General features: G+C 48.5%; 3 protein-coding genes across 3 annotated transcripts; 1 reads left to right on the plus strand and 2 right to left on the minus strand.

The window, feature by feature from the left end:
- Positions 1-1,053: 1,053 nt before the first annotated feature.
- On the plus strand, positions 1,054-3,497 carry FOXG_22504 (uncharacterized protein; the record flags this gene model as incomplete). The annotated part of the gene is made up of 3 exons (XM_018402913.1): positions 1,054-2,160; positions 2,210-2,647; positions 2,694-3,497. The coding sequence occupies 3 exons, from the start codon at positions 1,054-1,056 to the stop codon at positions 3,495-3,497; spliced, it is 2,349 nt and encodes a 782-aa protein (XP_018257321.1).
- Positions 3,498-6,081: 2,584 nt separating this feature from the next.
- Positions 6,082-7,642, minus strand: FOXG_22505 (uncharacterized protein; the record flags this gene model as incomplete). The annotated part of the gene is made up of 2 exons (XM_018402914.1): positions 6,082-7,285; positions 7,338-7,642. 2 exons carry the CDS (start codon positions 7,640-7,642, stop codon positions 6,082-6,084), a joined length of 1,509 nt encoding a protein of 502 aa, XP_018257322.1.
- A 1,147-nt stretch (positions 7,643-8,789) lies between these two features.
- On the minus strand, positions 8,790-10,272 carry FOXG_22506 (uncharacterized protein; the record flags this gene model as incomplete). Its single annotated transcript, XM_018402915.1, has 3 exons — positions 8,790-8,935; positions 8,992-9,199; positions 10,153-10,272. 3 exons carry the CDS (start codon positions 10,270-10,272, stop codon positions 8,790-8,792), a joined length of 474 nt encoding a protein of 157 aa, XP_018257323.1.
- Between the last annotated feature and the right edge of the window lie 298 nt (positions 10,273-10,570).

The raw sequence follows: 10,570 nt of genomic DNA on the forward strand, positions 1-10,570 counted from the left end.
TTCGCGAGATGATTCAATGAATGCATCACGGATCTGCGACTCGCTGAGGTTCTCTATCTTGTAACGTTTAGCGTTATTAACGAGAGCAGGCCATCGGCTGAGCCATTTATCGAGACTGGTGTTGCTAAGGCCCTTCTTAAGCTTTTCAAACTCAGACCTAACATTCTGCTTCTGATCTTTCGCAGTGGGTTGGATGCTATCAGCCAGCGCGATGAGTTTACCGCGGACGTCATGGATTCCGAGGTAGTGCTGCTTGAACTCCTGACACACTGCGAGGTCAATGCGATCAGAGACCTTGTCGTATTTCTTCCTTTCGCTATCATAGATAGCCTGGAGGCTGTGATATTTCTGGATCGTGTCCTTGCTTGCTGAGTCCGATGGTTTGGTCGCAGTGAAGACCAAGTTTTCAATCCCTTCTGGATCACAGTAGCTCCAGACGTCATTGCGCACAGCAAGATCCTCAATAGAGTTGATCCAGTTGGTCCAGTCCTCGCGGGAGTTGAGCAAGGTGAGATTGTGATCTTTAATCGACATTTTGTGACATTTAGTCAAGAAAAGGATAACGTCTTTTTTGAATTGACTTCTGATTAATGTGTTAGCTTCTTGCTGATTAAAGAGATCATGATTGTTAGATTTTAGGAGTCTTCTCTGTTAAAATCTTTTGCGGGTTTCAAGTTGCTGTTTCATATCGCTCCATCTGATACATCCGACCAGGGTCCAAATCCATACCACGAAATCCACATATGGATCCATAATGTGGATCCATATCCATTCCATTCCATTCCACGTAGGCTTCAGCTTTTCCACATCCACGCCACGGAACCCCTTCCACATGTTCCACATGTGGAAATTGTGGAAAGGAATGGAAATTTAGGTGGGGTTTGAAAATACCTGGATTTCCTTGTGAAATAGCGCATACCCTAAGTACTTTCCATAGCCAATAACAACGCAATAGCAACAATTTTCCACTCCGTTTTACCCGTACACAAAGTTCAAACAAGTCTATTCTAGGAGGGTTTACTATTACTCACGCCCTGACTACTCCAAACCGAAATGGCCACCCTTCATCCTACCAAGTCAACCACACCCGTTCCAGAACGTACAGAAGAAGACAATCAACGACTCTTTCAGCTCTACAAAGGCTGGACCTTGACGGAGAGAGACGGCCAAGTGCGTCAATGGGTATATCAGTTCGGCTACGATATCCAGCATGCCGATAAGGGGGAACGCCGATGGGTGTGTTGCCTTTGCATCAAGCAAAAGCGGCCGAGGCCAAAGAGTTACGCCATCAAAGGGTTGCAGAACGCTGAGGGTCACCTGTACACGGACCACAATGGCATCATGGATCCGACAGGCAAGAGGCAAAAGCCTACAAAGGCATCCGAGAAAGCACATCAGTCCATTGCAACAATCCTACAGTTGAACCCGAAGGAGCCGAAGGAACAAGATTTGATCAATACCTTGATCAAACGTTTCGACAAAACTGTATTCCAGCAGAAACTTGTCAACTGGATTGTCAACTCTAACCAATCCTTCTCGATCGTCAACGATCAAGATCTTCGAGACATCTTCAACTACCTCAATCCATCTGTCGAGATCACAAAAGCTAACATTACTGACGTGACCGTGCGTGCCATCGCAGAACGAGAATTTACCAACAACATGGAAAGAGTGAAAGATGCTTTGCGAAAGAGTCCGGGACAGATCCATATCCAGTACGATGGCTGGAAGTCTGGTAACCGACACGCCTTATACGGCATCACATGTGTGTTTCGGGATTCAAACAATCGGCCGCAGAAGTGTGTTCTCGGACTGCCTGAGCTTACAGAGCGGCACACAGGCGAGAATATCGCCGGGCAGATTATCGAGATCATTCGGGAGTACGAGATCAGCGATAAACTCGGGTATTTCACATTGGATAATGCCGGTAACAATAAAACCTCGATGGGGGAGCTTGGATTAGAGTTTGGCTTCGACTGGGAGAAGCGATGGGTTCGCTGCGTTGGCCACGTTGTCAACATAGTAGTGAAACAGATGCTGTATGGCAAGAACCCGGATGCTTTCGAGAAAGAGGTCTTCGAAGGACTTCACACGGCAGCGAAGGAGCATGAAGTCTGGAGGAGGCGAGGCTCTGTTGGAAAATGGCATAACTTTGCTGTTGTAGGTGGCTGAGTCCCCGGCTTTATTTGTTATACTCACGAAGACCTAGGAGGTGAGCAGATCGGACACGTGGACCGATATGCTCAAGAAGGTACAGGCTGTCGAGAGCCAACTCTCTGATGACGCTCAGCTCAAGAAACACCGTCCAGTTGGAGTTGTGGTCGACAATGCTACCCGGTGGCTTTCTCAATTCTCGATGATTGAACGCGCTCTCCTCTTGAGGCCATTTTATAATTCTTTTGTCCAGAGAGCGTCAAACGAGTGGGAGAAGGTCAACTTGACGAGAGCTGGCCACATCAAAAAGGGCTCCAAGCTGCCCTTCTTCCTGAAGGAAGAGAATCGCATGACACCTGATGATTGGCATGTGCTCGGGACTCTTTACGACATTTTGCTTGACTTCCAGCTGGTTGTGAGAGGCCTTGAGGCGATGGACAGGGAAAACACCGGAGAAAGGTCGAGGAAAACGAGATCGACCCTCCACTGTCTGGTAAGCCTTAGACTTCTCAAAAGCGGCCCGATTCTTATTTTAACAGATGGCTTGTACAGGAACAAGCTGGGATCTTATTCACGCGTACGAATTTCTTCTCGAAACCCTCGAATCCGCGAAAAGAGCAGTCGCCAATTTTCCGCACGGCCATCACCTCGCTGTCAACATCAACCTGGGTTGGCTCAAATTGAACGAATACTACGAGCACCTGAATGATAGCCCCCTGATCTATGGCGCTGCAGTTCTTCATCCTGCCTACCGGTGGGCACTGTTTGACGATTTGTGGGGAGACGACGACGAAAGACAATTGTGGATTACCAAGGCGAAGGAGATGGTCCAGGATCTCTGGGAGAGAGAGTATAGGGACCTGGAGGTTGATGACCCAGAGATTGAGTTGCCTGCCAATAAGCGGCTGAAGACCTCAAGAAACAAGTTCACAGCGTGGCGCACAAAGAAGCGAGGACTGACGACTGGAGGGATTTCTGTTACCGAGTCGCCAATTCGATCCCCAGCTCAATCCCCTAGGTCCTCAGTTGGCGGTCTGGATCTTGATGAATACGAGCAGTGGCAGCGTGATATCGAGGATGCTGATGCTTCTGTCACAGATCCCTACGAATACTGGCACATAAGGCGACTCAAATACCCCCGGTTGTCTAGGATGGCCTTGGATCTGCTTACTGTGCCACCAATGTCAGCCGAGTGTGAGAGGCTATTCTCGACCACTGGCCGCATGGTTACCAAGAGCCGCAATAGGCTAGATGCCAGTACAATTGGGCTTTGCCAGACACTACGGAGTTGGTTGCGCGCCGGTTTGATCGGGTCGCTAGATAGGATTCTAATGGACGAGTGACAAAAACATCGACGTCACCAAGGCATGGATGCGATCCACTAATTACCATTGTTAGACAAAGTAGGTTTCCATTCCACAAATTCCACAATATGGATTCATTTCCATAATGGATCCATTTCCACCCATTCCACATCGAAGTTATTAGTCAGCATCCATATCCACGCCATATTCACAAATGTGTCGTGGAGTGTCGTGGATTTGAACCCTGGTCCTGCCCCCCTGCCTCGTCTGGAACGGCATGATGGAACAGCTTCCGATCCTCTAGGTGTTCCAGCAAGTACTCCATACCCGTCATCACTTCCCAGAGCCGTCCGTTACCTCCTTCGCTGCCCCAGCCCTGCGTTCTCATAGTCTGTAGATAGAATGGCTCAAGAATAAGTTTGATTTCTGCCAACAGTCTCCAGTCATCTCCCTTCAGCATGTCGGCCTCCGGTAGCCATTTCTCCACTTCTGGGTGGACCAAGAACGCCCTGATGTCTCCCTGCTTGACGAGCGCTCGAGAGATCATGAGATAAGTGGAGTTCCATCTCGTATCGTTATTCATTACGACCTCTAGCTCTGCCGTCGACTCACTCGCCAAGAGGTATTCTCGTGCTTCGTCGTTCTCGCGTGAGATCCTTTTGAAGAGCTCACACCTCTGAGGGGAAGATCTGATGAATTTGACAACATTGTGGAGCTTTCCCACCGGCCCTTTCTTTCTCCAGTGTCGTAGGTCATCCTCGCGCCGGCCGAGAAGATCAAATACCTGCGATTCGGCCTCGAAAGACTCGAAATCTTCGCCGTAGAGAAAGGCGCGAGCAACCAGGTTCAGGATATGCCCATAGCAGCGCATACGTCTGGCCCGAACGTCCGCCAGACTCATCTCTGCGTCGAGATCTCCGTAAAAGTTCACGAGACAGCTGTCGTTTGAAGATGCGTTGTCCGAGATCACGGTTCCGACTCGGTCCTCTATCTTCCATTCTCGCACAACTTGCCCGAGCGTCACCGCAAGACTTTCTCCGCTATGACACCCGAGCTGGCGACGGAGTGCCAATAGGCGCGACGGGTGCTTGCCCTGGCGGTCAAGAAAATGAGCTGTGACTGCCATAACAGCATGCCGATTAGGCGATGTCCACAGGTCGAACCCCAGATGGATTTTAGTAAGGGCATCTGAGAGCTCCTGCTTGATCTCATCTTTCTTAGACTTGTACGTGTCATCCAGCAAACGGCCCATCGATTGCCGGCTCCATGGTATCTGGTCAGCTAGGTGAGGGTCAAGCTGCCAAGCGAGCTGCTGAAAGAATGTATCGCTGAAGAAGGAAAAAGGAACATTGGTGTTGATCAGAAGTCCCAGGCTCAGTTCTCGGATCATCTTGACTCTAGCACGCGGCACGGCGCTGTACTGCAAGCGTCGTCGCTTAGGCCGTTCAGATTCATCGGTTGACAGATCTGGATCAGCTGCTTGACTGCTCTCGAAAATCCTGTGAGACCTGGCGTTGGTCAATAATGCTCAAGCTCGCGACGTCACATTCACATTCACATACTTGCGGAGATGGTCCGCTGCCGAACTCGTAGCAGCAGCGGCGAAGAACTCAGGCTGACCCTTCGCGTCACACAAACGACAGGCCCAGTAAGGACTCAAAGGACTATCGTTAGTGTCGATCTCAACAAGAAAAAATCCATGGCGCTTGATCCAGCTCTTCCGGCCCTTCGAGCCCTTCCGGGACAAGGACTCTTCCAAAACATATCGTTTGTTCCTCCACACTGCTCGCGGAAGATCTGCAACAGTAGGGTGGTCTGGCAATGCCGACTGCGTCGTCAGCTCGAATTGACTCGCCAAATTCCTCGGTGGTCGAAGAAAAGAAAAGGCAGAGGGTGGAGGCGAAGGAAGCATGATGTCGTCGGATTCCATCGGGTTAGGCGTCGACTGGTGGGAGGAATGGTACGCATTGAAAGGTAAACAAACTAGCACTGACGCGACTTGATGTCGCTAGGACGGGACGTAAAAGTTAAGGAGCTACTTTCTCCCCCACCAGCCTGACCGTGGTACTGGGGTAGCTCACTAATGGAAGGCTTGATGGATGACTTTGATTGGCTGGGGTCGCTTAAGACATCGCCTGTTACAAAGAACTTGGAAAGCCATGATATTCGTATGATGGAAAGGTCTGGATGGTCAGAAGCACAGATGATTCGGCCGAGGAACATGTAGATTGCCGCGGAGAAGAAATTGGGCGCCAGGAGGATCAGGAGTGTTTAATTTTGGCATAGTTGATTGATTTGTTTGGCAATTTGTTTGATTGGATTTGATCTGGGGGCTGCGCTGCGACTGCGTACAGTAGCCCATCTGGAATATACTGGTGATGAATGGGCAGGTCATGATTTTCATTGACTGAGATACGCTGTAAAATCCAGAACGCGAAACCCATCCCGTTTCTCTGTCATTTTAGTGCAGGACTTCGGGAATGGAGAGTCTTAATTCAGAGACATGAGTCAGGAAAGAACTTTCAATTCAATAGTGAACAATCAAGTTCGAATGATATTTCTTTTTCACTCAGCACTACTATGCAGTATAAATAATAAACCATAATATTTCTTTTATTCATTTCTAGCATGCCCATTCCGAAGACGACCAGACTGAAGCGCTAATAACAAGCTCGTCACTTTGCCGAAATTGATCGGTGAGTTTTTTTGCAGTCTTGTATCTTCTCCAGCCATCAGTCACGGCTGAAAAGTATTTGCGCTCCTCATTCTTAATTTGTTCTGGTGATAAATCTTCTAATACCAGCTCCATTCTCACTTGCTCCATATCCGGTCTCTGTTGCAGATTTCGAATATGCTTCAGAGGAGAAGCAACGCTGATATCTTTTATCAGGCCATATAAAGCAGAAAAGTGTTGGAAATCGCACAGTGAGTCCATGTTGACCCATCTTATGAAATGCCATATCCTCTCTGCGTATGACCAGAGCACAGAGCTGGCGCCGTTTGTTACTCCCATATGGTCCATGAAACTTGTCCTAAACGATGCCGTTGCTGAAGCTGATGGTTGATCTCTCGGATGGGGCATACCGGGTGTTATAAGAAGCTGGGGAATAGGGACCGTGGAAGCAAATGACCAATCAATGATGCAGGTGATGTTGTATTCTTCGTCGACGAATATGTTGTTGATACTAAGATCAGGATGGCTAATTGCAAAACCGCTTCCGAAGCATTCAGTGACTTCAGGATGATTGGTTGTGGCCAAACTTGGTATAGCACCTTCGAGAGCTTTCCCAGCAGCAAGGTAGTCGAAGCGGTTTTCACTGCTGTCTAGCTTCAAGCCAATTGTCACAAAGTCGTTCCATAGGTCTGTCGCTCGGCGATACGTCTCGGGATTGTCAAATTCCCCCTCAGTTGGTACTGGAGCTCTAAAACAGTGGTGGCTCATATCAAGATCCTGAACGTGTACTAGAAATGTGTCGAGCAAAGAGCGATAAAAGACTTCGTCATTTGGGAACGGCCCGCGTTTGATTTGCGAGAGGGAATAGCGATCTTGAAAATGAAATGCCGGATTTAGTGAATGCTTTGTGACGAAACGTCCGTCTTCTTCAAAAAGCGATCCGATCTGGTCAAACTGCAAGCGGAGTAGCTGGGAAGATATTTTCCCGAGTTCTGTCATGACCTTTTCCTGGGCTTTGTGAGAAATGGTTTCGCGGTTGTTGTACATTCGCAATGGATGGGGACCATTCCGCCATGACCAGGAAGCCAGAGAAGTTCCCTTGGCTTCACTCATTAAAATATAAGGGACCCCGACATCGTTTGATGTAGTGCAGCTGGTGTTCTGTCAGAACTATTGGTTCGTGGCTCGTGTTACCAAAAACATACCTATAATCATAAACGCTTGGCACAGGTATTGTGCTGTGTTGCGAAATGTACTTCATCGTTGCCACCTCACTCGCAATCAGGTCTGACACCAACTCGTCTGGTAGTCTCGTTCCAAAAGGCTCTTTTCGTGGTGTGCGAAAGATCCATTTTACGCCATCATCGAATGAGATAATGAAAACCCAATTGAAGCTGCCACTGAGCGGGATTTGTGACGGATCGCATGAGCAGGGTTTTTTCCGCAAATCACGCGCCAGCCGAGCGACAGCTTCGAGGTCCAAAGACGGGCGGAAAATACCCGGTGCCATTACGACCAGCAGACGGCAACCTGCTCTCCGAATGAAATGATTGAAGGTAAGGTAATCAATCTTAAAAGGTTGGAAATTTAGTGTGGGGAAGCCAACCTCTTGACTTTGTGCCTGAGGCATTACTGCGGAAGCCACGTTTTAGGCAGCCATGCCAATCACATGGTTCTTTATCCAAACAATAAATCCCGAAGACTTTTCAAATTCTTCTTTCACAATGATCATCACTTGAACCAATTCTATCAGACTTAACTACCAAAGTGTCTTATTATCGACATGCCTCGAAAGCGCCGGCAGCAGCCAGGTACTCCTCCAGACCTGCCTGAGATACCCCAAGGTGCCTACAAAAAGGCATATTACCCCCACCCAGATACGGTTTATTATTGTTTAGGTCAGATGAAATAAGCTTTTAGATACCCTATGCGCTAAGGCTTCTTAGGTGATGGTTTTTGGCGCCGGGGTACGATAAGCAATGAAACTCAGAGTACTAGTCTTCATGTTGTATGTCATCCATTACGAGTGCTTCGAATGCCCGAACTAATGACTCCAGGTGATTGACGAGGATTACGGATTATCCTATTCTGTCAGTGTCGAATACATCCGCAAGAGAGCTGACTGGGATTAATGGAGTCTTCTGATGAATGGAACAAGCAACAGTGACCTTACTCAAGTAAAAAATCAATGTTAAGCTTCAGTTCCGGGTTATGGCCTAACGTACATGATAAGCATATGTCCCAAAAGCTGCCGGAATGATGACATGATCATAGAGATCTTGTTGGCGCTCCAGTGACAGAGCGTTCTGAGTTGATGACGTCATGTCTTTTGCAGCGTTCGGGAAGAAGACAAACGCGGAGAATGGTACACTGTGTGCGTTGAATGTCCCGAGTTTAATATGTCGTGTCCTTGCCAGGTCCAGTCCGCGTGGCTGAATTATCTCAGCTTTGGATATGTTCAAGGCTGCAGAGGGAAGAAAGGACAACCGAAAGCTGTTGGGCGATTGGATTGCTTGAAGCCCTTTTGCCCCAAACCAGATGCTATCGATGTCCCATTGCCTAGACAATGACAGCGCTGGTTGACCAGCATGGCAAAAAGCCTGTGATGATTTGCTAAATGAAAGTGGCTGGCTCGGTTCGTCGGCAAGGAAGCTTTTTCACTGCTGGAAAGAGCTGCTGGGGTCATAAGAGCCCGTCTCACCAAACGCTGTGGACAGAGGAGGAATAAACTGTCGAAGCTGCTCGACACGCTCCCGAAGAGAGTCAGCGAGCCCGGCCTCGTCACCCTCAACCCGACGTGTACCTAGCCCAAACACTCAGTATTATATTAACCGTGACGCTAGGTTATTGCAAACATACAATTACACTTAGAGCTATAGAAGACCTTAAAAATCTGGTCGTAGGCACGTTTATACGGGTCGAGGAACTCGGGGGTCCATCCAGTATTTCCTTGCCGAATATAGTCGATGAAGCTTTGCAAGGTCTCATTGCGTGGCTGAGCGGCGGTCAAGGTGGCATCATCACCCAAGCTATCTTGAGGTTCGACGCTAGAGCTCCCTGCATCGGCCTGCTGAAACACGAAAGGACATTGTACAGACGTACTTGTAGTGGCACGACCGTGATGATTTGTCGATTCCGATGGCCTTGGTTCAGTCGAGGGTATCGTCGGTGGAATACGGAAAATCCTATCATGAAAGAACAGATGACATGATCTGCAGAGCTGAGAATGGACCTTGTTGTCTGTACCTATGTGGACCGCTTCAACCCTGGCATACCCGCAACCGCGCGTGGCAATTGCACTCCAATCCAGTGGGGTATTCGTATCTTTTTCCACTTTCCACTTTCTGCAGTGGTGGTGTGGGCCATCCTGTAAGTGTCACTACCCCGCCTTGCCTGGCGCTTGATCAAAGGAGAGGTTGACAGCTTCCACGGCTCGCGCTGCAGGTCTGAAATTTTTAGGCAGTCGCGACCCGTGGATTTCCTGCCTAGACAGATCATCTGTTACCATATTTACTCAACAACAATCCGTTTTCAAAACTGTCCATCCAGTAACAAAGTCCCCAACGGCTATTCAAATAGGATATACCTGTTTGTGGTAAGTGTAGTCCTCTGGCTAATTGAACGTATTCAAGGACTAAGTCTCCATTTGTTAAAATATGTTAATAAGCATTGGCAGGACATGGCCTCGAATCTAGACACAGTTACGCAACGATTAACTACCGTCAAGCTCGAAGATAAGCCAGCCATAATCTTCGTGAATAACGCAACTGCGATAGCAGAACTGGTCGACTCTCTCGATAGACCTCCAACAGTTTAGCCGTCGATTTTTATCGACCTTGAAGGGGTAAATCTTTCTCGCCATGGCTCCGTCTCTTTTGTAGACGGATGTCCAGTTGCTGACTCTTGCCCTTCGTCATAGTTTGATACCTGCTCTTCTGGGAAGAGGTCGGGAAATCGACGTTTTGCGACATCAGCAGATGTGAACACCCCTTCATCTAGCATGTCTTTAAGTGACGTTACAATAGGTGTAGTGCCATATTCATTGACTAGTTTCCTGGCATTCTTGGCAAATCCTCGTTGGCCCTTCCTTATAACCAACTTAAGGGGCTGTTCCTCTGGCTCTCGTGCTGCAATCCTCATCAGTGAGGGAGAGTTTTTGAAAGCAGCATAGACCCTTTTGTCATCAGGGAGGGCCGCTTGCTCGTCACGTTCCCCGGTCGTTGCTTCCTCCAGATGGCAGCCTGGACAGATCACTGTTGTGCCAGGATCGCCTTCACTCTCGCAAGCTTCCTTTGCTTTGGTACCCGTCCTTCTAAAATTGGACGGGTCCCGTCCCAGTTTCCATATGTAGTATAGTTTTCTCCGCTATCGGACCGTCAGTATCATCACCTTTACACTTGCAAGGTCCAGTTCCAGATTCAACAACACCGCTGAGGTA

The sequence above is a fragment of the Fusarium oxysporum genome, chromosome 14 (genome assembly GCF_000149955.1).
Source record: "Fusarium oxysporum f. sp. lycopersici 4287 chromosome 14, whole genome shotgun sequence".
Classification (NCBI taxonomy): domain Eukaryota; kingdom Fungi; phylum Ascomycota; class Sordariomycetes; order Hypocreales; family Nectriaceae; genus Fusarium; species Fusarium oxysporum.